General features: G+C 42.3%; 1 protein-coding gene across 2 annotated transcripts; it reads left to right on the forward strand.

The window, feature by feature from the left end:
• Positions 1–27,749, forward strand: LOC142194819 (transcription factor ETV7-like). Of its 2 annotated transcripts, XM_075264192.1 has the most exons (8): positions 1–71; positions 15,084–15,213; positions 16,427–16,591; positions 17,354–17,437; positions 18,967–19,083; positions 20,923–21,065; positions 21,933–22,033; positions 26,685–27,749. In XM_075264192.1, exons 1-8 carry the CDS (start codon positions 30–32, stop codon positions 26,782–26,784), a joined length of 882 nt encoding a protein of 293 aa, XP_075120293.1. In that variant the 5' UTR covers positions 1–29; the 3' UTR covers positions 26,785–27,749. The 2 variants fall into 2 exon arrangements, with proteins under 2 accessions (XP_075120293.1, XP_075120294.1); XM_075264193.1 differs by lacking the exon at positions 17,354–17,437.

Consider the following 27,749-nt stretch of genomic DNA (forward strand, 5'->3'; position numbering starts at 1 on the left):
TTAGAAGTTTCATTTCCTCTATTGTGAATATGTCAATATTGGGCACCCACCAACCCACAACTGACCATCAGGTATGTCGTTCTTTGGTATATAAATGTACTGGTAATGCGTGAATGTGGGAGGACGTCTGCTGGGGCAGAAATAAATAGATTGTATAGAACTTACTATATACAAATTAAGGGTGCATTCAGACTACGTAACGCCGGGCGTGTATGAGAGCCGTACACGCCGGCATTACGGCAGACTGCCGAACACTTCCCATTCACTTCAATGGGAGCGCTCGTAACAGCGGCGTTTACGAGCGCTCCCATTGAAGTGAATAGGAAGTGTTCGGCAGTCTGCCGTAATGCCGGCGTGTACGGCTCTCATACACGCCCGGCGTTACGTAGTCTGAATGCACCCTAACAATAAGGGTAACTAAATTGGAAGCCACATTACTGGTATTATTATATCAATTATGCTCATTTATCTTAATCAAAGCTTTCATAATTGTTGTGCTATATAACACCTGAAAACTACTATATATGTAATGCACATAAAGCAGTCATTATAAGGGTTGTGCAAGATAAAGCTATACTTTAAACATAAGCCTCTATGCCCCCTACAAGTTTCTAAATAGCATTTAATTAACAACTTTTCTTAGTTTTACTGCAACATATGCAGGTCATGTCACCTACATTTCTTACATTTTCTGTCTTTCTGCTGACGTTGTGGGGTCTCTGCCTAATGAATATATACACCTGCAACGTCAGTGGAAAAGACCCACTTTCCAGCCCCATTATACTCACCATTTTGTCTATGGATAGCAAAACTCTGGGACATCATTGCTGGAAGAGCACCTCTTCATTGCGTGCGCCGGCTAAAAACGCATGCACAATACAATGGGCGGCCGGGGTCTGGAGCTGAAAAAAAACAAAGCCAAGTGCAATGGGGCTGGGGGACAGGTCGAAGAAGAGGAGGTGCACGTCACATAGAGAAATATAGAGTAGGCAATGGGATATCCTGTTAGCATGTAACGCTGTATAATATGGACTGTGCATTCACAATCTATACTATATTGTGCAGGGGCAGCTATGAAGTATATTCAGTGGCGTAACTAGGAATGGCGGGGCCCCGTGGCGAAATTTTGACATGTCACCCCCCCCCCCCCAACCGACCCCCTCCTACGCATTCCTGCGCGCTCTATTATGCCCCATAGTGGCCCCTGCACACAGTATTATCCCCCATAGTGGCCCCTGCACACAGTATTATGTTCCTTAGTGGCCCCTGCACACAGTATTATCCCCAATAGTGGCCCCTGAACACAGTATTGTACCTCATAGTGGCCCCTGCACACAGTATTATGTCCCACTGTGGACACCCATAATCAATTATTATACCCTGGGGTATTTTCAGACCCCAGAGTAAAAAAATCGGAGACCCAGGGGGAGAAAAACATAAAAAAAAAACTCTGTTACTCACCTATCTCCCGTCTCCTATGCTGTCGGCTTCCGAAGTAGTCGATCTTCAATGACGTCAGACGTCACATGACCCGGGACGCAGATCGTGGAGAGGTAAGTAACAGTGTTTTTTATGTTTCTTACCTCTCCCGATCCGCCAATCATTATACTCGGGGGGCCGAAAAGACCCCCGAGTATAATGATAGCAGCAGTAATGACTGTCGCCGGGCCCCTAATATCCCGGGCCCTGTGGCAGCTGCCTCTGCTGCTACGGTGGTAGTTACGCCACTGATACATAAATATAAGCATGAATATTTTGACAACTACATATGTCTCTTTCTCTTATTCTATGAATTGCGGATAAAAGTATGGGCGCATGCATTTAAATGCACCCATATCCACAGCTGTAGCTTTTGTGGCTGTGTACCAGGGCTGCATTTAAAGGGGTATTCCCATGTACACAATCATATCTATATTTGTAAATAATTAAAAGCTGAACAGTTTTGCAAATATAAGTAATTAAAAATTCTGCAGTGTTTTAAAGATTTCCTCTAACCATCTTAGTGGTGACAGTCTGTTGTCTTGATCGGTTGCCACCAATGTAGAAACTTTCCATGGTCTGGGACTTGTCAGGAACCCAGCTATGACTTTCTTATTGTAGCTGGGTTATCAGGCAGGGACACTACATGTATCAGAAGATATTCCGGTCACAATAAGGAAATCATAGCTGATTTTCTGACCTTAGAAAGATTCTGCATTCATGGTCGTATTCAATGGCAACCAATCAAGATAACAGACTGCGACCACAAGATATTTAGAGAAAAGATTTAAAACTCTGCAGAATATTGAATTACTTTTATTTGCAAAAATATTTAACTTTTAATTATCTACAAATTTAAAAATAAATATTTACATGGGAATACCCCTTTATAGATGCAAATGCTGGAGCAGGTTCTATAGCTGTCTACATTTCTGGCTCAGCCCATTCAACAGAATGGATGGGTCAGTGAAGATCGCGAATGACACCCTGATACCAATCTGAGCGTCACTCGTGCTGTTTTCACTGACCCGCAGATTGCACATGAGCGTATGCATGAAGCCTTATTTATATCTCAAGGAATGCAGAAGTACCAGTGAGACAAAGACAACATTATTTTGTCCAAGAACAGGTGCAGATCTATAATCATGAGGTGAATATAATTCATAGAGAGACATATGTACTTGTCAAAATATTCATGCTTATGTGTGTGTGTGTATATATATATATATATATATATATATATATATATATATATATATACATACATGTATATATTATACCAAATGCCAAAGAAAGCCTCAAGAAGGAGTTGTTGTCTTCAAGCTTTCTCTGTGTGACTGAAGTGATGATATATGGAGGTGATTATAATATTACAGCCAAAGGAGAAGGATATTGACTGAGTGAGAACTAGGAGTCTAAAGATGGCTGCTAGGTTATCCTGGTTTGGACGCTGCACCTTGTTGACTGGCGATACAGATCTTCGGACAAGCAGTAGCTGCTGATAGAAATTTGAATAAACGTGATCAAAGCAATAGACAGCCCCCAAAATGCCGTTACCCACTTTTGTGGAATAAATGAGAATAGAAAGATACACCAGTATGAGCTGTCATATATTTCTTCTGAAGCACAAGGCCTTGGCGGACTTTATTATCAGCCAAGGAAACACAATATAAACATAAGTTATTTCCCACATTAAAAATTATTTTCCATGGCAGTTATTAAAATTCAGTAATTGCTGAAAAATGGGGTTATTGTCATGGCACTCCTGACTCGCTGACTTGGACTCTAGTTCATTACAACATCCAAACTCTTAAACAAACTAACCTCCCCCTCCCCCAAACCAGCCGCACTGATACTTTTTCTTAACTCTGTCTTTCACTTTGAGAATTTTGGATATTGGTAGATAGACCTGCAATGTTCTGTGGTTTACTGCTACCCACACAATAAAATGTGGTCATCTCCTTCTTAGGCCCCATGCACAAATGTATCCGCAATTCTGGGTATCACCCGTGCTGTTTTTACTGACCCACACACGATCGTATGCATGAAACCTTACTTATATCTCAAGGAATGCAGAAGTACCAGTGAGACAAAGACAACTTTATATTTCCCAAGAACAGGTGCAGATCAGCAGAATTTGTACAACTGATACAGCAGTGATTTTATTTACGATATAAGGACAATATGTTTCAGCACCTGGCGGGTTCCGTCAGGTCTCTACTTTCTGTGAGAGGGGACTTAACAATCCAGTGGTGTAACTAGGAATGGTGGTGCCCCTTGGTGAACTTTTGACATGCCCCCCCCCCCAAGAGGGGTAAGTGGGCATGCAGGCTGTATGTGAACAAGAGGGTGGCGTGGGGTGCAGGTTGTGTATGTGTTCTCACACACAGCCTGCATGCCAATGTACTCCTCTTGCTCACATAGGGAAGAATGAGAGGTGCAGACTGTGAGCAAGAGGGGCACATGGGTGTGCAGGCTGTGTGTGAGAAAGGGGAGAATGGGGGTGCGAAGTTACTCCAGCAGGTAACGGCCTATTAAAAAAAAAAAAAATCTGCAGCAGTAGCAGCTGCCACCGGGCCACCTAGTGTCCTGGGCCCTGTGGTAGCTGCTGCCGCTGCTACCCCAGTAGTTACACCCCTGCATAGCACATTGAAGAGGAGGAGGGTGGGAATGGTTAATCTCCTGTGATACCCAGAAATTGTTTTATTATATTTCACAGTTTTAATTATAATATGAGACTAAATAGAACCAATGAAAAGATGATGGAAGAGAGGATAGCGTTGGAATATTTCTCAATTTTTGTGCATTATCTGTTTAAATGGGTTTCTGTAGCTAAGACATACAATCTTACTATCAGTATGGGGGTCCAACACCCAGCAGCCCCACTGATCAGCTGTTTAAAGAGGCCACGGAGTTTGGATGAGAACTGCAACCTCTTCACTACTTACCAAGCACAGAGCCGTACGTTGTATTGCAGCTCAGCCTCATTCACTTAAATGGGACTGACCTGTAAACAGATCATGTGATCAATGAATGTGATGTCACATGGTCTGTGAAGCTGCTGAACATCTGGTCTGTGTGTGCCAACTCTCAATACTCTGATATTAATGACTGGATAGGTCACCATGGGTCTCTGTAATCTCAGAAGGGCAGTGTTAAGCAGGGGTTGTGATTCAGAGCTCCAATCAGGGGCAGCCAATGTCCAGGGCCGCATTAACCATAAGATCATGGTGCATCGGGCCCTATAGTAGCAGGGGCCCCCTTTAAACAGCGGGGCAGATCTACATTTGCTGTCCTGCTGTGCAGGGCAGTGGGTCCAAGCTACCGCAACTCAAACGCATCCTCTGGACACCGATGAAGCAAGTGATGGAGTAGGGAGCCGTTTGCTCCCTGCTTCACCAACAGGCCACTGCCTTTGCTATCTGTGTCCTGGGAGCAGGTGGTGCAATGTAGTGATGTCACTTTTAATGCGCCTGTTACTCCTTAAAGGGGTATTCCCACCTCACATACTCACCAGTCTTCCCTGCTGTAAAATCTTCTTTCTTCCTGGTTTATTGCATCATTTGGTGGGTGGGGTTGCACATGCAACCTGACGTTTAGCTCCGCCCCCAAATTAGCATGTAGCTCCGCTCAACCATATTGGACTATGAAGTACAGGCAGCAGCAACTCCATTCAGTGTTACATACAGAGACTGCCTGTCTCTGCCATAATGAACACAGTTGAATTAGCTAGCCTGATAACTGGGAGAACAGAAGAAATGAAAGTAGCTCCTCTCCTCTATCTGAGAGCAGGACCTAGGTCACATGGTGTAGACACAGGAATAGCTAGAAACACAGGCTAGCTCCCGTGCACTTAGCCCCTCCAACCTCCCCCCTGAGAGCAGGCAGATACATCACTTGACTCATGAGCAGATAAGTCAAGGGCTGTGTCAACAATGAATTGAATAAAGTAAGATAGTGGCCAAACAAAGCAGTTTTGCTGAAGCAGTGTATTTAGGAAAAGTCTTACATCCACATTAACAAGCAATATAGATAGGATCTTTGTGATGGGACAACCCCTTTAAAGACTCCAGGACCAGAGAGAGGAGTGAACAAGGAAAGGTAGATATTAATATTTGTTTATTTTCTTTGATTTATATGATAGGGGACATGAAACTGTGGAGGAAACCTGGAGAGGACAAGACACTATGGGTGCAATGAGGGGAGGGGGGGCATGATATTGTGGGGGCAACTTGAGGGGTGTGGGGAAATGATACTATGGGGGCAACCTGATTGGGGCATATCCGTGGAGGGGAACATGATACTGTGGGGACAACGTGAGGGAGGCATGACATGGCGGGGGCAACCGGGTTATGTGTTGTCATGAATTTGTGAGGGGCAACCTGAAAGGGGACATTATAAGAAGCATATTGTATGGGGCCAATAGAGAGCCGTTATACTGTGTTATAGCCACTAAGGGGCATTATACTATGTGGGGGTCATTGAGGGAGCATTATAATTTCTGCAGGTCAGGTATTTGTAGTTGGTGGTGACAGGGCCCATCAATGTGTTAAAACAGCCCTGCCAGTGTCAGAACTCAGGATCACACCCCTTGCCTGCTCCTGCCTGACACCGCCCTCTTGACAGTACAGATCCCAAATAGCATGTTAGGTACCACAACTAACAGAATTGATTTTCTTGGGATCTCTGGGGACTAGAGAAAAAAATCCATCTGTGCCAGAATCAGTGGAGTGGCACCTATTAAATGATATAAAGAACTGGACTTGTTGGAGGTGGTGAAAGGGTAAATGATCAACTACAGAATGGTAAAGCAACACGGTAAAGGCAAACATTTGCAGCTTTGGCCACACACTATGGAAATGCAACATCTTTGGTCACTGCAGAACTGCAGTAGGCAAATTTTTTTTTCCATTTTACAGTACCAGCAAAGTGAATGATATTTTGGATATCCTTATCCACACATTGCAAAATCAAAGCATCATCAAAATTGTATTTTTGGAAAACGCAGCCTGTTAATTTTACTTGTGGAAGCATTACATCTTATGGACTTATGTGGGGTGAGAAAAGTCAAAATAAAAGCAGTGAAAAGGCAAAAGTTTTGCTGCCCCTTTTCCGCTGTGTTCCTGCTGTATTCCTTTCCAGAGCATCCTTTAAGCTGGGTTGCACACAACCGTGTGCTAACTGCCAGCCATTAATGAACGGATGTCATCCATGTGCCACGTGTGCACCAGCCGTGCTTCCACAGACCCATTCATTCAGTGAATAGGAACTGCAAAATATGACAGGAATAGGACTTTTCCCATATTTTGCGACCCGCACACAGGACCATGTAATTCACTGCCATGTGCATGGGCCCATAGAAATGAATGGGTCACTGTGCTATTCGAGAAAATCACAGACCTTTCCACTGTTGTCTGCAAGGGGCTTATCTGTGTATCTGAGATGTGAGAGCTTAGACTAACTTCACTTTTTTAAATTACTTTCAATTTGAAATGTTGTTGTCTTTAGAAAAGTTGCTTAACTTGTCATTCGCATATCTGGACTTTGTTTTACTTTCAAAAGTATTTACTGAATGCAATAAAAGGAACAAATACAACAATTGTCCATTATCAGTAGAATGCAATAAAATGGACGATGTGAATTCTGACTGACATGAGAAGGTATTGCATCAATTTATACAGGACATAACGCAGTTTCGCTGGTCTGTGTCCTAGGAGAAAAATAGGGATATCTGGTTTTTTTAATGAAAGAGTATTGCGTTGCCAATGAAAGCAACTTCATGACCTACTCTCAAACAATAAACCAACATTCATTCACATGACATATTTTTTAACAGACATCACACGGCAGCATTAGTGAAGGGGGGCTATTCACATGACTGTTATTTTACAGACAGTCAAAATATAGGTCATGATCTATTTTTTGACCTTATTCACCCAACCAGAATATCAGATTCTTTCTGTAGAATACAAGAAGTATTTATTTTTCTTATACAGAGACACTACAGCCTAGGTCCGTGATGGCGAACCTATGGCACGGGTGCCAGAGGTGGCACTCAGATCCCTCTCTTTGGGCACTCATCTATCAAACAGATTATACTGTGTAGGAGCCACTGTGGAGCAGATTACACTGTGCGGAGGCCACTGTGGAGCAGATTACACTGTGTGGGGGTCACTGTGGCGCAACTTGGACTAATTGGGGGCCCTTCACTATTTATATCACAGAGTATCTGTTTATTTGCAGACATGATATTATTATAGGTCATAATAACATTGTACGGTCACTAAAAAACAGATCTGTACGATGTAAATAGTGAACATTAATTGTTCAAAAGTACCAAATGCAGTTTGTATAATTGAAAGCTCTGTAAAGCCACATTCACACAAGCATATTTTGCAGATCTGTAATTGTCCACAATTGTGGATCCGCACAGTATTAAGGTTAAATTGCCGTGTTGGCACTTTGTGATAAATTAGTTGGTTTTGGGTTGCAGTTTGGGCACTCGGTCTCTAAAAGGTTCACCATTACTGGCTTAGGTGTTATTTGTAGGGTTACAGCAGATCCTTTTGTGTTAATCCTCTGGCACTTCCAGGCTTTTCTGTGAGCTTTAGGGGCAGTTCACACGGAGTAAACTGGCGTGCAATCTGGCACGTATACGCGTGTCAGAATTTGCGTGCTCAAAAAAGATCCCATTGCTTTCAATGGGGATTACGATCATATAACACGGTTGCAAAATTACGGGCGCAAAATAACACGCGTTATACGATCGTAATCCCCATTGAAATCAATGGGATCTTTTTTGAGCGCTCAAACTCTGACACGCGTATACGTGCCAGATTGCGCGCCAGTTTACTCCGTGTGAACTGCCCCTTAGATGACTACTTGCTTCTGGAATTAACCCTGACCACCCCTTCACTTCGGTCCTGAACACATGGATTATCTATTTACATCTCTGCATTCTGGATATTGAATGCCTGTTTCTTTACTTGCAACAGGATTGTATCTACAGGCACTGGTGCTGTTACAATGTCCGACCTATGTGCCACCTGTAGAAACGTTTTCTGCCCCAATCATGGTAAACACTTCTATGTCTTACTTTGGCCTTTGACCAGGCTGTGGGGCAAAGCTATGACATAGATGAACTAATACAATATTTCATTCACAATATGCGGCTCCTTTGCTACATTATGTCAGTCTCACCAGCCTATGTGTCTCTTGGAGAGCTTTCATTTTCAGGACCTCTCAGTTCCTCTTTCTCAACATCTTCTCATGTTGGTAACTCAGGCTCTGCTCCTCCTCAGGCTTTACTCAATCTCTCTGCTCCTCTCATAGCCTACTGGTGAGCTCCTCAATAACTTACTAGGCAGCACTTACACTTAAACGGAGTCTGTAAGCAGGAAAATCGGCATCAAACTAATGACAGAACATTGTAGGGCTGCTTCTATAATTTCCAACGATGCCTTTCTTACTCTTCATTGCAGCTCAATTTTCATAAAAATCAGCTTTTTATTCTTATATAAATTTGGCTTTAGTGGTGTTTTTTTTTCTCTCCTGCTGGAGTGTCAGTCTCCACTGTAGATAACCGCACCTAACTGCAGACTTGGCATGACAAAGTGTCAGATGTCACTCAAGAAATGGGGGTGGAGCTGGGCAGCAGTCAGGAGCAGAGGAACATTATATAGAGTGGAGAGTAAAACCCAGGAGGTAAAGAAATGTCCCTAAAGCCATTTTCAGAATAAAACTCTGATTTTCATGAATATGGAAGTGCAACTCAGAATAAGAAAGGCATCTTTGGAAAGTGGAAAGATACTGCCATTGGTTTGATACTAATTTTCCTTCTGACAGATTCCATTTAATCACTAGTAGACCTGTCTGTATCACACGTGTGTACTGCACACCCAAGGTGACAGTATACTATGTACAGCTCATCATTAGCTTACTAACTTGATGATGCCTGTTTATTAGGCCCCCATAACTAATGTCCTTTAGCTCTTTGCAGCTTTGTGTCATCTTGTCTCTATCCACCATTGCACAACATTTTCAGAGGCGTCTCACAGGGCCTGGGTTGAAGGCTCTTGCAATTGTTTCACTGGCAGCAGCCTCTCGCCTACTTCTTCTTACTCAGTCCGAACACATCATGAATATGGTTTACACCCTTCCATGTGGCCGGGGTGACCAAGCTATTTCCCTTTCTGTGAAGACCACCTCTTATATTACGCTGGAAGGATGTTACAACTGTCTTATACGACCTTTTTATGTTGGTTTATGGACTACGTTTGTAAAGAAATCGAAACTACATATTAAAGGGAGAGCGATACACATAAGCCGTGTTTATTCTAGTCACTGTTTTCTTTTCCTTCATGTTATATTTCCTTATATTGATAGCTTGTAGTTTTACTCTGCAGCTGTTTCCTTCTCATCTATTATTTTATGCAACTTCTCTCTTTGGCTGATTCTCCTTTTAGGTCCTTTTTCTCTACAGCAGAGTTTGTCCTCACTCAGGCAGGGCCACTTTTAGACAAAATGGGGCCCTGGGCAAAAGCGAGGTCTCAAATCCTAACATACCAACAACTCCGTCGCATCTCAGAAGTCATGGCTGCACTTCCAGTGGCATTCTTCCATATAGTCTTAAAAGATTAGGGAGAAGAAAAATTGTAAACATACAGTATATAGTTGTGAAACCACTATGTGTGCACCACTATGTGTGTACCGCTATACTGAGAGAATTATCACTGCTATACAGACAATTACCAAACAAAACACATGATGTAAAGACCAGTAATACCTGTATACTAGACCTCGGTAGCAGACCACCTCCAAACGGTGATGGCCTCCATGAGGTGGTCGTACACTGCACAGACTTCTATCCTAACAAGCATCAGAGCAAGTAAAGGGTTTTTTTCCGGCGTATTTTTTTATATCGATAATTAGAGATGAGCGAACGCCATTCGATCGAATATCAGGCCATTCGGGATATTTGATTACAATTGAATACAAGGCCGCAAATGCAGTAAAAATTCGGATCCCCTACCACCTTCCCTGGCACGTTTTTTGCACCAATAAGGGCGCAGGGGAGGTGAGACAGGAATTATGACAACGGAGGCAGTGAAAAAAATCGGAAAAAGTAATTGGCGGCCGGAAGCAGATAACCTCCAATTTAGACGAATGGTGGATTTACCATTCAACTAATTTGGGACTGTGAACTATGTGATTGTGAGACAGGGACAGATCTACAGGCAGAGTTAGCTAGGGCTTACCTTTATTTAGGGGGAAATGTTACTCACACAACTCTTTGGGGCTCCATCTCGTCGGGATCCCTGTCACCTTGCAATATGCGCGAGCTGACTTTTTCCCATAGGAATGCATTGACCAGCGTTGATTGGCCGAATGCCATACAGAAGTACGGCATTCGGCCAATCAACGCTGGTCAATGCATTCCTATGCCGATATGAAGCAGAGCTGAACCTGCTACACACTCAGCTGTACCGATGTAGCAATACGATGCAGTAGTGCTGAGTGTGTAGCAGGTCCAGCTCTGCTACATTGGACACTGCTACATCGCCAGCACTTAGGGTTGAGCCGATCTTGACATTTCAGGATCGCTTTTAAAATACAATTTCCGATCATTCGGAGATTGGATTTTAAAAACGATCCCATTCACTACACAGCATGTAGTCCAAAAATTGTTGGACCCCACGCTGTGTAGTGATTAACCTCCCCCCCCACCGTTGTTCACTTACCTGCATAGCTGCAGCTCTCAGCTCTTCTTGGTCCGGTCCTCTGTCCACTTGTCTTCAGAGCGCCCTGCCCCCGCCTCCCGAGACTAGTATTTTGGAGAAGGCGGGGCTTAGGAGAGTGTGGGTGGGTACTGGAAGGGGAGACATGAGTGATGCACTGACGTCTCCTCGCCCACACTCTCCAGCCGCACTAAGCCCCACCTACTCCCTGCATCTCTACAATACTAGTCTAGGCAGGCGGGGTCCTCTGTCCTCTTCATCACTCACGTCTCCCCTCCCAGTACCCGCTCACATGCTCCCTCCCCCCGACTAGTATTATAGAGAAGGCGGGGCTTAGGAGAGTGTGGGCGGGGAGATGTCTCCCCACCTAGTACCTGCCCACACTCTCCTAAACCCCGCCTTCTCTATAATACTAGTTGGGAAAGGGGGGGAGCAGGGCGCACTGAAGACCGGACAGAGGACCGGACCAAGAAGAGGAGCTGGGAGCTGCAGGTAAGTGGACAACAGTGGGGGAAGGGGGTTAATCCGATACTGCACACTCAGCTCAACTACTCCGGTTTCGCGGCGGAGAGCATAAAACGCTCACCGCCGCTCACGGCCGGACCCGGTCTGTGGTTTGCATCTTCTGGCATGCAGAAGACAGAAAGCACAGAACGGAAGGCTGAACGCAGGTGTGAACCTAGCGTAAGCTGTGCACAGACCTGGACTCCTTGGCTATCTATATTACAGAGTTCAGTGGAGTACAAAGAAGTATTCTTCTAATGGTACTTATAGAATAGGGCCGTGTTGGGGAACCTATGGCACTCTCCTGGCATGCGCGCCGTCGTTTGATTCCCTATTAGTGAGCGAGTGCTACTTTCAGCTGTATGTGCAAATTCAAATACAGCTGAAAACTGTCAGTGTAGGCCACAAGAACGAGGCTTACCGTGACTGCAGAGTGTGCCCTTGTTAAATAACGTCCCACACCACTTGACTGATGAGACAAGAGGTGTACTTCGGTGATACCAAGAAGCAGCTGAAGTCCAATCCAATTTGGGGTTAAAACAGCAAACGAAGGTTTAATTCAAGCGAATAGATAGGTTACAGTCCAAAAGTTAAACAAAGTTAAAAGAACATAGAATATGCATGACAAATATCAAGTGTCAAAATGAAGAGAGTGAGAGCTGGTATGAAGGTGGAGTTAGTGCTCTACCCCCATGTTACCAAAGTCTGCTTATAAAGGCTGAGGACGCTTTACCCTCATCCAAGTTTTTTCCCCATAAGGAAAAGTGTAGGTACGATCCTTCCATGTACTCCGGCTCGTTCCTTGTTTTACCATAGCCCTAAGTTTGGCTACAATGACGTGTTGTTGTTGGTAACGAGACTTCTTCTACCTCCACCCAACATTCCACTAGCCCCTTCATCTGTCAAGGATGACATGCTGAACACAAATGCTACTCCATGACCTTCTCCATTCACACTCTAAGTTCAGCAAATTATGAGATTTAACAGCCCTCTGCCTCGATGCAGGCGTGATGACATCAGTCATCAGTGCCTGCAGTCAGAAAAAGGAGGACGCTTGGCGGCCCTTCATGGGTCTGCAGGTAAGTAGCGTATAATAGTGTGGGGGTCTCTACGGAGACAACATTGTTGGAGAGTTGAATCGTAGGTGTGTGGGCCAGGGGGTGCGTCAGAAAGGGGAATGAAGGGATGCAGCAGGCAGTGGTGTAACTAGGAATGGCAGACTTTTGACTCCCCACCCCCCCACCCCCACCGACACCTAAGACCTCGACTGACCGATTCCCCCCCCCTCGCATTCTGCTTTGTTTCATGATGCACATGCCAGCTGCAAAGATTACGACCACAGTGTTTTTGAATCCAATTATTCCAACATACAGTTAGGGCCAGAAATATTTGGACAGTGACACAATTTTCGCGAGTTAGGCTCTGCATGCCACCACATTGGTTTTGAAATGAAACCTCTACAACAGAATTCAAGTGCAGATTGTAACGTTTAATTTGAAGGGTTGAACAAAAATATCTGATAGAAAATGTAGGAATTGTACACATTTCTTTACAAACACTCCACATTTTAGGAGCTCAAAAGTAATTGGACAAATAAACATAACCCAAACAAAATATTTTTATTTTCAATATTTTGTTGCGAATCCTTTGGAGGCAATCACTGCCTTAAGTCTGGAACCCATGGACATCACCAAACGCTGGGTTTCCTCCTTCGTAATACTTTGCCAGGCCTTTACAGCCGCAGCCTTCAGGTCTTCCTTGTTCGTGGATCTTTCCGCCTTAAGTCTGGATTTGAGCAAGTGAAATGCATGCTCAATTGGGTTAAGATCTGGTGGTTGACTTGGCCATTGCAGAATGTTCCACTTTTTTGCACTCATGAACTCCTGGGTAGCTTTGGCTGTATGCTTGGGGTCATTGTCCATCTGTACTATGAAGCGCCGTCCGATCAACTTGGCAGCATTTGGCTGAATCTGGGCTGAAAGTATATCCCGGTACACTTCAGAATTCATCCGGCTACTCTTTTCTGCTGTTATGTCATCAATAAACACAAGTGACCCAGTGCCATTGAAAGCCATGCATGCCCATGCCATCACGTTGCCTCCACCATGTTTTACAGAGGATGTGGTGTGCCTTGGATCATGTGCCGTTCCCTTTCTTCTCCAAACTTTTTTCTTCCCATCATTCTGGTACAGGTTGATCTTTGTCTCATCTGTCCATAGAATACTTTTCCAGAACTGAGCTGGCTTCTTGAGGTGTTTTTCAGCAAATTTAACTCTGGCCTGTCTATTTTTGGAATTGATGAATGGTTTGCATCTAGATGTGAACCCTTTGTATTTACTTTCATGGAGTCTTCTCTTTACTGTTGACTTAGAGACAGATACACCTACTTCACTGAGAGTGTTCTGGACTTCAGTTGATGTTGTGAACGGGTTCTTCTTGACCAAAGAAAGTATGCGGCGATCATCCACCACTGTTGTTATCCGTGGACACCCAGGCCTTTTTGAGTTCCCAAGCTCACCAGTCAATTCCTTTTTTCTTAGAATGTACCCGACTGTTGATTTTGCTACTCCAAGCATGTCTGCTATCTCTCTGATGGATTTTTTCTTTTTTTTTTAGCCTCAGGATGTTCTGCTTCACCTCAATTGAGAGTTCCTTTGACCGCATGTTGTCTGGTCACAGCAACAGCTTCCAAATGCATAACCACACACCTGGAATCAACCCCAGACCTTTTAACTACTTCATTGATTACAGGTTTACGAGGGAGATGCCTTCAGAGTTAATTGCAGCCCTTAGAGTCCATTGTCCAATTACTTTTGGTCCCTTGAAAAAGAGGAGGCTATGCATTACAGAGCTATGATTCCTAAACCCTTTCTCCGATTTGGATGTGGAAACTCTCATATTGCAGCTGGGAGTGTGCACTTTCAGCCCATATTATATATATAATTGTATTTCTGAACATGTTTTAGTAAACAGCTAAAATAACAAAACTTGTGTCACTGTCCAAATATTTCTGGCCCTAACTGTATCTGAGTACATTAGCACTTTTTTCTTGTTTCTATATTGTTGGAAGCATGAAGTATATATCTTCAATGTATTGTGTAAGATGGGTGTAGTATATTCTGGAATTCTTCACTGATTTGTCATTGGTATGGTTTATGGCAATAATGTTTTTTTTTCATCAACCCTAAGTGATTGACATAGTCGGTGTTTCTATTTATATATTTACCCTTTGTATTTATTTAGAACTGTCCCAAATAATCATAGTGTTTTCTTTTAGTCTAGGGCTCTATAGGACATGTGGCTGGGAATATCAGTTCTCTCCAAGCATCATATAACATCAATCGTTCTTCCATATGATTGCAGGCAGGAACAAAGACCAATCCTCCACAGACTATTGCATCGTCTCCCCAGATTGACCAAGATGCACTTGACCATTGTCAGTCACATTGTTCCTTTAGTGAGGAGGTGATATGCAAGGTTCCTGGAAGTCTCAGTGAGTAGGACAATTTACAATGCAAAAAAGTTCTGTGATAGAAAATGAGTTCTCATTAATAAGATAGATTATAATAAATGACTGTTTAGCAGCAGCATGGGCTTTTAGTGTACTACTATTACAATATGTTTTTGTTTTCCACCGCTTTGTTAAATTGAGTTTTCACTGGTATGGTATTCATCTCATGAGTTAGTTTAGGTTTCTCAAAACGCTGTCGCGGTATTCATTCATCCACCTTGTTGCTTGAAGTATCAATTTATCTGAGTCTATCACCTCCACCATGTTACACAGCATATTGCAATGATATAATCATACTTCTGTTATGTTACGTTTGTAGATTTCAAAAAGCATGAACTTTGAAGCATTATGCAAATGTATGTTGGTGCACTTCTATCCTATATATGTCTATATGCAACCATCCCATGGTTATGTTATGGCTACTAGACTGTCAAAGGTTTTACTACTATGTTGCAAATACCTATTATAATTGTCTGTATTGTGAAAAATTAAAAGTCTTTAGACCCGGTTCACATCTGCTTTCGGTTTTCAGTTCAGGGAGTCCGTTTGGGGACTTCCTGAACAGAAACCTATACGCATAGAAAAGCGGTTACCTGGGAAAATATGTGACCCCATAGACTATAACGGGGTCCATGTGGTTTCCGCACGAAACATGTGGAGAGAAAAAGTCCTGCAAGCAGCACTTTTCTCTCCGTATGTTTCGTGCGGAAACTGAACAGTAATCACTTAGACCTCATTATAGTCTATGGGCTCCACGTGTTTTCCCAGGTAACCGCTTTTCTATGTGTATAGGTTTCCGTTCAGGGGAATCCAATCGGACTTCCCGAACGGAATACCGAATGCAGACGTGAACCTTGCTTAAACAAAATGAGTAGAAAACTATGGGTGGACACATCTTTATGCAAAACTTTATAAATGCTAAGAATATGTAGGATATGCAGAAAGCTACTTGTCCTTCAAGCACAGATTACAAATTCTGAAAACCCCCTCAGTGGTGTCCAGTCCAGGAGCGGGGCTGAGGTGTGGGATTGAGTGTGCCCAGCCTAGCACTACTACTCCCATCCTGCAGTGTTTGTGCACTATTGACAGTTAACATTTAAAGGGTGGTTGTATTATAATTTTGCAATGGCACCGTATCTCCTTGAAAATCATTTTGTCTTTGAAACACTCACCATTATCATATTATGGATTTCAGGAATACATCCATCACTGTGGAGCAAAGATGATGTTATTCAATGGCTTCGATGGTCAGAGAAAGAATACGCACTACAGGAAACAGATGACAGCAAGTTTGTAATGAATGGAAGAGCTCTGTGTATTCTTACAAAGCTTGACTTCAAATCCCGTTCTCCTAGTTCAGGTATTACATTATCTAATGTTGACATTGTGTGTGGTAGGTGTTTGTTTTACCTCTGCCATCTTAAAGGGGTTTCCCTATAACCATAACAATATTTAGATTTGCAGACAATTAAAAGTTGAGCAATTTTGACAATAAGAATAATTACAAATGTTGCAGAGTTTTAAAGATTTTCTCTAACCATCTTAGGGTAAGCTCACACTGCGGAAAAGCATTCAGTCGCGGCATCCTGCTCCTGATTAGGCCCGGATGAATGGGCCTAATAAGGAGGGAGTCTCGAGCCCCGGACATCACGGCGAACTCAGCCGCAGAATCCACGTACAGATAGAGCATGCCACTTTTTTTTTCCCACTAACTGAAAATAATCGCTTTTCAGAAAAAATTGCTAGAGACTCCCATTGAAGTGGGGAGGCGTTTTTGCAGGCAACTTTTGAGGAGTATTCTATTTTCTGTTGCTATTGGATATAATCATGAATGCAGGAACTTTCTTTGGTCTGGGACTTCTTAGAAACTCAGCCATGATTTCCGTATTGTGGACAGGTTATCTTCTCATGCATGTACTGTCCCTGTGTGATACAATAAGGAAATCATGACTGGGATTCTGCCAAATTATCTGGGATTAACAAAGTCGAATGTTACAAAAACTGTTTATATTCCGTATTTCAGTGTCCCTCATTCAAACGTGTACTTTGCCCAGAGTAACTTGCAGTGCCATAGGTCAGCACACCATTGCAAAAACTAATAACCTACCTTTGTTCTTTACAGGTGATGTTTTATATGAATTACTACAGTGTATTAAGAACCACAGACAGGGGTTAGTAAGACATTCTTTCTTCAGCCAGTGTACAAGTAAGACTCACTACCATCAATTTCACACCATACCTGTAAATACAAGTGACATTTTCATTGTATATTGTTTTGTATGCTTATAAGTTAATACTAGATCTACACTAGTGCCGGGCTCTTCATCATTCAGGGTCCATCCGGGGGCCACCAGAGAGCCAGAACGCAACAACAGCAGTTACACATTGAAACTAGCGGACTCTATTGACTATAATGGGATCCGCTGAGTGTTTGCTATTTCAAAACCAAAAGCCACAATAAAAAAAAGTTCACCATGCAGGAATCTTTTCTCCATCGACTTGTGGTGGTCTTTATGAGTCTACAATTGCATCATGCCATGCTTAAAGGGTTTTCCAAATGTGGATATCATGTCTAAGATGAGAACAAATGTTCTTATGTTCCAACCACCACATGAGTAGAGTTGCTCTATGCTGTTTCTATAATTATGGTAAAGGTGAATGGGAACTGTGGAAATAGTGTAGCACAGTTGAGCTACACTGTTTCCATAGCTCCAATGTTATCGCAAACATTTTTTCAAATTTTTTGAATTATTTTTTAAAAATTCCTCTGTGTTAAGAAATTGCTGCTACATACTGATTAGGCTAGATTCGCACTTGCATTGGAGCCACCATAGGAGAGACTGCCTCAGAATCCACTTAAAATCAGCAGAGAAAAAAATATCTTGCAAGACTTTTAGGCTAAGGCCCCACGTTGCGGAAACACAGCTTTTTTTTTTGTTGCAGATTTTGCTGCGTTTTTTTGAGCCAAAGCCAAGAATGGCTACAAAAGGAATGGGAAATATAAAGGAAACTCTTATACTTCTCCCTTCTACTCAATCCACACCTGCTTTGGCTCAAAAAACCACAGCAAAATCTGCAATAAAAAGAGCTGTGTTTCCGCAACGTGGGGCCTTAACCTTATAGTCTATGGGATGCATAATTGATTTTTAAGTGGATAGGGTCTGTTTTTGGGACCCATGTGGAGTGTGAACCTAGCATTATATTGTTCTTTTAATTGCTTCTTAGAATGTCTATCTAAGGGCTTAAGTGTCGGGGGATTACATATATGCTCAGTAATGCAGTTCTAGTGCCTAGATCCTCTTGTAAATAAGCAGCTATGAATAATATCTACTTTTGTACATTTGATTGTGTTACTTTATCGTTCTTGAAGCCAAATGTATTTTTTTTCCCTGCAAGAACGGTTTCATAATGCTTGAATTCCAAATTCACTTCAAAATTGCCTAAAAAAATCACTTTAAATTTCAATTTGTGTACACCTTGGCCCTTTTTGGTCTAATTCATAGGATAGTCCCACAACAATCAGGACTGAAAGCATTTATGGAAATGAAATATATCTTGTTGTTTTAGGCAATGGTTGCGTCTGTGACAAAATTTACTTAGAAATATTAATGAATTTGTAAAACACGTGAAATTGTAACAGAAAGCTAAAGGCAATATATGACTAATGCATGAATCTACAAATGCAGAATGATCTATAACAACCTTACTTAATAATATATTTACTTATGTGTTCAGAAACTATACATTTGGCTGCTACGGAGAATAATGGTCAAGATGTACCTCTCAATCTTTGCCAGAGGACACAAGGAACACAAAATAAGGAAATGAATTATCTGGATGGAAAAATAAAGGGTAAATGTGAAAATGGAAAATGGTAAAAATACTTGAGAGCATTCACATACTGTGTCTGATGCCAATAATATCTATATTTACATGAAGTATATACTATTAAATTATTTTAGTTCTAACCTCTGGACTTTTAAACAAATCTTTCGGCTGTGTGAAAGTTGCTTTTTTGTTTGCTGTTTTTTTGAGCCAAAGCTAAGAGTTGATTGAGCAGAAGGAAAAGTATAAGTGGTTCCTTAAAGGGCTATTCCCATCTCAAGGATGCTATCTTTACGGATAACTTATGTGAATTGAAGAGTTTTCCTAAATACATTGCTTTAGCAATGCTGCTTTGTTTACCTGTTATGTGAAATTATTCCTCCCATTATTTACACAGTGTTTCTGTTAGGGAATTGCTAGGACAACAATTCCCCAGTAGCTGCTGGAAACCCTGGGAAAGGGGCACTAGAGACAGTGAGCCCTAAGCTGAAATCCCCCACTGTCCCTTCCTGCTTGCCTGGTCCTATCCTACATAATAGGTGTCAACTTGGAGACGATCCCTTCCTATATACGTGACACACAAAATGCAGACAAGAAAAACAACAAAGGGAGGTCAACTAGCCAGGGGTCAGTAACAGTCGAGCAATGCAGTGCCAAATCGGAGTCCAAAAGAGTAGTCAATAGAGAAATCCAGAGGTCAGGATGAACAATACAAGTAACTAAACAGCAAGAGAAACGCCAGCAAGCACGAGGCAATAGCAAACACCAGTGTTAATGTGAGCCAAGACTAAATAGGGAGGAATAACCCGCCCTGGAGTTGATAGGCAGATAGGCTGTCAATCACAGGGCAAGACTAAACTTAACTATTAGAGGAGCAGAGGGAAATGAAGGTGAAGGCAGACGGGTGTGGTGGAGAATCAATTTCCAAGGTGATGGAATAGGACAGTATGAACACTGCTCAATGAAAAACACTAAGCAAAGAATCAAACTGGATATGCCTCCTGTGCCGCAGCGTGCCAGCGGAGGGTGGTGAAGACACCAGCACAGGCAGAAATGTTACAGTTTCCTTGGAGCCAGACCTGTGCGATAAGCAGGACAAGTGATGTTACACACTGCTGTCTGAAGGGATGAGTGCTCTCAATGTTATCTACAGATCTGCAGGACAATTAGCATAGCTATTGCAGTTTTCTGATAAAGCCATCTCTGTTATCTTTCTATGTAAACAACCAGATAATACTGAGTTCATTTTCTAGAAGCATGTGCATATTATTTGATCTATATTTATATTAGATTTCTAGTACTCATAATAAGTATTGCAATACTTCATAGAGTCCTGTTCAGCAAGCTGAGGGGAGGCGGCTTTGACTATTGAAGAATACAGGAAGTGAAAAGAAGAGACGGGAAAACCCCTTTAATATATCTCATTCATTTTCATGTCACTCTTGGCTTAATAGCAAAATATGCAACAAGTAAAGGCCGCTTTTCCGCAAATTGTGGCCTAAGCCTTAGGCTTTGGCCCCCCGTTGCTGAAACACAGTGTTTTTGTTGCATATTTTGCTGCAGTTTTTTTTTTTAGCCAAAGTCAGGAGTGGGTTAAACAGAAGGAAAACGTCTTACATGCTTTATTTATATTCCCCATTTCTTTTTAAGCCACTCCTGACTTGGGCTCAAAAAACCATAGCAAAATCTGTAACAAAACAAGCTGTGTTTCCACAATGTGGGGCCTTAGGCTTAAAAGGGTATTCATACTATAGAAATAATAATAAAAACTTTTTTGATAAGGGAGTTTTAATTGATAGAAGAATGTATGACCACGAATCAGTATAGCAACATGACTGAATTAGGTGTATGTCATTTTCAATCCAGGTTGTAGGTTCCTGTGGGATTATTTGCATAAACTTCTTGATGACAAGAGATATAACTCATGCATTAGGTGGGAAGATAAAGAGTTGAAAATCTTCAGAGTGGTGGATCCAAACAAGCTTGCTACGTTCTGGGGAAATCACAAGGTATTTTCCATATCAATAATGGACACACATATGAAAAAATCCTGCCTATGTTTACACAGTCTGTCTACAGTGTTGTTAGTAAATTCAGGCCTTTTGGTTTTGCTGTCTGTAAATTAATCCCAAGATGTTCCACATTATTAGTATCACATTGGTTATCATTAGAGATGAGCGAACAGTAAAATGTTTGAGGTTCGATATTCGTTTCGAGTAGCCCCTCAATATTCGACTACTCGAATCAAATATCGAACCCTATTATAGTCTAGGGGGGAAAATGCTCATTTCAGGTGTAGGCAACGTTCGATCAAATTATACTTACAAAGTCCACGAGTGAGGGTCGGGCTGGATCCTCCGAGCAGTCTTCTCCTTGCAGCGTCCCCGCGGCGTCTTCCGGCTCTTCATTCACTCTGCCAGGCATCGGGCTTGGGCAGAGCCGGCTGCGCATGCCCGCACTACAAGCGGACATGTGCAGTCGGCTCTGCCCAGGCCCAATGCCTGGCAGAGTGAATGAAGAGCCGGAAGACGTCGCGGGGAAGCTGCATGGAGAAGACTTCTAAAGGTAGGAGAAGAACCAGCATTGATTGGCCGACTGTATAGCATTCGGCCAATCAATGCTGGTTCTGCATCGAACTTTTACATTCGAACAGCGAGTGGTACTCGATCGAGTATGAGTATTTCGAATACCGTAGTATTAGATCGAATACCTACTCGATCGAGTACTACTCGCTCATCTCTAGTTATCATGATTTTCTATACAATCTTCTGTTATCCACTATTTGTGCATGTGAATTTGAAAATGGGAACTGTGCACATGGCAAAAAAATGGACCCTAACTATACTGAGAATAAAGGATTTATCCATTTCGTGCAGAACCGGCCACACATGACCTATGAGAAGATGTCAAGAGCCTTACGACAGTACTATAAAATAAATCTTTTGAAAAAAGAATCTGGAAAGAGACTAACTTTCAGGTACATATTTATTAAACATATAAGGTTTTACCTCTTAGTTTTAGGTCTCATGTGGTAAGAATTCAGAACTTTATATAGTGAAGGCTTGAGGATAAGGCCCCACGTAGCGAGCCACATCCAAAAATCGCTGTGTAAAAGATGTATTGTGTTTTTTTCTGCAGAAAGCCACAGAGTTTTCCTTTGCAGACTTTCTGTTCCTATAAGGGTGCATTCACACTGAGTAAACGCTAGCTTATTCTGAACGTAAAACACGTTCAGAATAAGCGGCGTCTAAAGCAGCTCCATTCATTTCTATGGGAGCGGGGATACGAGCGCTCCCCATAGAAATGAATGGGCTGCTTCTTTCACTCCGTGCAGTCCCATTGAAGTGAATGGGGAGTGCCGGCGTGTACGCTCCGGCATGAGCAAAGCTTGCCGTATACGCCGGCACTCCCCATTCACTTCAATGGGACTGCACGGAGTGAAAGAAGCAGCCCATTCATTTCTATGGGGAGCGCTCGTATCCCCGCTCCCATAGAAATGAATGGAGCTGCTTTAGACGCCGCTTATTCTGAACGTGTTTTACGTTCAGAATAAGCTAGCGTTTACTCAGTGTGAATTCACCCTTATATATACATAGAAAATGATAGTGTTTCCATAGTTATAACTAACGTGTGCATGGTGGCTCAGTGGTTAGCACTGCTGTCTTTCAGTGCTGGAGTCCTGGGTTCAAATCCAACCAAGGACAACATCTGCAAGGAGTTTGTATGTTCTCCAACTGTTTGTGTGGGTCTCCTCCTACACTCCAAAGACATACTATATAAGTAAGCAAGTTAAAATAAAATTGCTGCCATGTACAAAAACACAATGATGTTTGAAATCACAGCATTTCCACAGGTTTTTTCCTACAGTGTGTGGCTGGAATTAGCCTGAATCCCATCTTCATTTACTTTGCAGGTGTTGTAAAATGCTGCGTATTTTACCGTGGTATTTTCACAACATGGGGCCTCGGCCTAAAAGAAGGGTTTCTGATTTACTTTTTTTGATCCAGAGGAAACAAAAAAAAACCCACGGGGTTTTTTGGATCGGAACCTGAGGTGGTTCCGGATATCCGCGACTGAAAGCCGGTGCACTGCACCGGAATCCAGCCGCGCACTCTGTTCTGGATTAGGCCCAATGAATGGGCCTAGTCCTGAGGAGGGTGTGTCTTCATGCCAAATCGCAAGGCGACTCGGCCTGAAGAATGAGCATCTTGCTTCTTTTTTCTGGGAGCCAGAAGAAACAGCTCCCAGAAAAAAGACCTGAGCAGCTCCCATTGATTTTAATGGGAGTCATCTTTTTAGTCAGGGTTTTGAGGCAATTACAGTCTCAAAACCCTGACCAAAAAACCCAGTGTGAAATTACCTTTAGTGTTTTGGCTATTAAACATGTGTCAGAAAGCCATGGCTGAGCATTGGATTTCTGATGCCATACATGTTAACTAGCTACAGTCAATGTTATGGTTACCTGATTTTTTGACAAAGTAGTGGAAAGATGTTTCTTTTTTTCTGCAAACTTTTTTCATGCTAACCATGTGGAATTTGCCTGCTTACTGAAAAAGCTCCAGTTATTGGAATTTGCTTATATATTACATCTATACAGTGGACACACAACAATATATTTACAGGCCCTCTAACAACTAGATTCCCTGGGTAACTGCACTGAGTCCTGCACATGAGTGATCCTACTAATATTATAAGTGTGAAAGTTTGTGTGTTTGGATGTTTGTGAGTTTGGATGTTTGTTCCTCAATCACGCTAAAACGCCTGGACGGATTTGCGTGCAATTTTCCACAAACATAGTTTTCCCTTAGGATTGAGTCACAGGCTACTTTTGGTGCCACTAAACAACATGGCTTCCTAGCAGGAGACTCACAAAAGCAGGACTCCTAGCCCCAGCTATAGACTCACACACACTGCCTAGCATTTCCTGCCTCAACCTGCCTGCACACTCCTTACTGTCACCTCAGGAATAGCCCTCACTCTACATACACAATACAACACATCACATTGTCTGTATCACTACATACACAATACAACACATCACATTATCTGTATCACTACATACACACTCACACACACTGCCTGGCATTTCCTGCCTCAACCTGCCTGCACACTCCTTACTGTCACCTCAGGAGTAGCCCTCACTCTACTCACTCACATTTTACATATAGCTTTCCACTATATAACACATCACATTGTCTGTATCACGACATACACAATACAACACATCACATTGTCTGACACAATACAACACATCACATTGTCTGACACAATACAACACATCACATTGTCTGTATCACGACATACACAATACAACACATCACATTGTCTGTATCACGACATACACAATACAACACATCACATTGTCTGTATCACGACATACACAATACAACACATCACATTGTCTGTATCACGACATACACAATACAACACATCACATTGTCTGCATCACGACATACACAATACAACACATCACATTGTCTGTATCACGACATACACAATAGAAACACATCACATTGTCTGTATCACGACATACACAATACAACACATCACATCACATCTGCTAGCCCACCAAACTTTTTAAAGCACTTTTACAGTTTCACACGTCTGTGTCCGCCCAATTCTCAAATCACCGCAGACGAAGTCGCGGGTAAAAGCTAGTACTGTTATATAAGTGATTGCAGAAATAGTTTATTAGACTATCTTTATCTGTGAATACTGAATATAAACTGTCCTTTACAACTGAGGCCTTATTGAATTTGTGACATATATAATATGTAGAAAATGTCCTCTGCTTTCTTTTAAGGGTATTTCCAGGAAAACTAATTATATTATAACACTGATCACCAGGGCATAACAAAATAAATACTACCACTATCCATCTCTACTTTTTCCCACTCCATTCCATCACTGCCCAGTCATTGTTGCTTCCTATGTAGCATCTCAAGACGTCACACAAGAAGGAGAAAGAAGTGGGGGCTAGGCAGTTTCATAATGGAGCAGCAGGGAATCACTGAAGTTGGAAAAGTAATCCCAAAAAGCATTTTTTCCATTGCATTTTCTCTACATTTTCATCTGCAATGTTTTGATGAGATTAAACGAAACTGTTCACTTGGCTGGCACTGTTTTTTTTTGTGCTGTGCTTCTACAACAGCTAAAAAACTGTGTTTTTGCAATGTGTGGCCTAAACTATACTTTCCAACTCTCAAAGGATAGAAAGAGGGGCAACATATGCACCACTCTATGCGTGCCATAGCAAATTTAGCTCCACCCACTTTTATGTTGACTCTGCCGATTCTCATCCATTTTCCATGTGCCTCAACACAGTATAATGCTCCTACAGTCACCCTAACATTATATGCCCCCACATTATAATGTTCCCCTTCAATTGCCCCACAGTATTAAGTACCTCTCTTTGTGCCTCAGTTTAAACTGGCAGAAACTAGAGGGGGACATTAAACTATGGGGCAGCTATAGGAGGACATGAATGTCCCTCTCCAACTAACCCCGCTATTTAAATGAAGCAACTAGAGGCAGACATGTCCTTCTCCACCTACCCTTCATGGTTTAATGTCCTCCTCCAGTTGCCTCCAGTTTAATGTCACCCTCCATCTGCCACCCTAGTTTAATGTACAGGCCTCGATCTGTTCCCAGTTTACTGTCCCCCCTCCATCTGTTCCTATTTTAATGTCCCCCTTCATCTACCACCAATTTAATGTCCCCTTCATCTGTCACCAGCTTAATGCCTTCCTTCATCTGCCCCCAGTTTAAATGCCCCCCTACATCTTCCACCAGCTTAATATCCCCCTTTATCTGCTACCAGCTTAATGTCCCCATTTATCTGCCCCAGTTTAATTGCCCCTTCATCTGCCTTTAGTTTAATTGCCCCCTACATCTGCCCCAGCTCCCCCTCTTGATCAGTCTCCATACCCAGAAGCTTCCTCTTTCTGTGTAACACCACTCTGTCCTGTAGTATTCAGAATAGCTCTGCCCACACAACAGGCTGTTTACATTGCATTACGTCATCAAAGGTCCTTTAGGCCTCTAGCATTTAGTACCTACCAGTTAGCCTTTACCCTACACTAACAAAGTTTGTTAACAGCAAAAACACTTCAGGGGCATACAAGGACAAACCATAAGCTATCCAGGACAGTGGGATAGCAGTGTAAAATCAGGATTGTCCCACTGGATCCAGGACGGTTGGGAGCTATGCCTAAACATTCTCATTTTTGTGGCAGTTTTGGTACATGTTTTGATGCAGTTTTTTGACCCAAAGCAAGCAATAGATTCAAATGAAATGACAAATGTAGCAGTATACTGATATACTGTCTATTTTTCATTCTCACTGGATCTTCTTCTGACTTTGGCTGAAATAATGATATGTTGAATTGCACTTGGGTATCCAGCCTTAATGGGGATAAAACGGATTCGGATTGTGCCGCAAAACTGAATCCATTGTTTTTTTTCTTTGGTTTGCCCAGCTGTTCTGCAAACCCTAACTTTATTACACCACATATGAAAATTGGAGCTGCCATACTGCTAGAGTATATACAATTTCATAAGATAAAGTGTTCTTTGCATGTTAAAATCATGTGTTTTCTGCTCATTATACTAAATAAAATTTCTTTTAGGTTTATGAGGTCACCTAGGGAAAGGCGTGCATCAGAGAAGCTTCTGGGATCTCAAGACACCTATGACTCTAATGAGGATGGCATCGCTGTTTCACCTTGAGTTATTCTACTAAGGGGGTGTTTATGTCTGGACATTTTTGCATATGAATATGTAACAGATTGTGAATTAGACTACACTAATTTATTACACTACCTGTTGACTTCATGCTGTAATAGGAGGCTTCTTATGTGCACCTTATTTTGGCTCATTATAAAGCTACAGTAAGTTGTTTGCACTAGAACTGGTAGTATAAAGCAGAGGCTACTTAGGCCTGGGAAAACCTTCAGATTGGCACCCCCTTCCCTGCCTGAAGCTTCTTGCTATTGGCAAACATACACTTTGTTGATGATTCTGTTGTAAGCTGCGCGAAGGGAACTGGTGAACTGTATGGTAGTCTAATATAAACCTCGAGGACACATCTATTGAAGACCAGAAAATCTTCAATTTTTAGTTTTTGCATTGCTTTTTATTCAGGGGAGGGGGAGATACAGAAAACTGTGATTTTATGGGTTTAATCATTGTTCACTGTATAGAAAAAGTCTAGGCCATGTTTCCTATTTCAGCTGTTCTGCACCATTATAGAAGCAAAATAAGGAAAACAACTGAAGTGGAAGATTTGTCTGTTGTTGGACGCAAACAGTGCTTGATGGACTCCATGACTATATTGGGATCTGTCTGGTTTCTGTCAGGGATCCTAGCTTTTACTAAATAAAATATCCCCCCATGCTACACTGTTGAGACCTTTTCCGAACAGCATCTTTATATGGAGGGATAGGAGAGTGGAGATTCCAGGAAATCTGGCTGGAGGAAGTCTACAGTGAAGTGAACAAAACCTGTATATATGTCTGGAGGTTATATGACAGAAGAGTTACATGACTGTGCACAAGAAAGAAGGCAAAACCGCGCCAACCAAAGGGAGATCTTTCCAGACTTGCAAAGCAGAAACCCAGTCTTCCAAACTTGGTGTATACTTGGAAAAAAAAAAAGTCCTCTGCCAGCATCAAAAGATGAAGCAAGTGATTGAA

Source organism: Leptodactylus fuscus, chromosome 2 (assembly GCF_031893055.1).
Source record: "Leptodactylus fuscus isolate aLepFus1 chromosome 2, aLepFus1.hap2, whole genome shotgun sequence".
Taxonomy (NCBI): Eukaryota; Metazoa; Chordata; class Amphibia; order Anura; family Leptodactylidae; genus Leptodactylus; species Leptodactylus fuscus.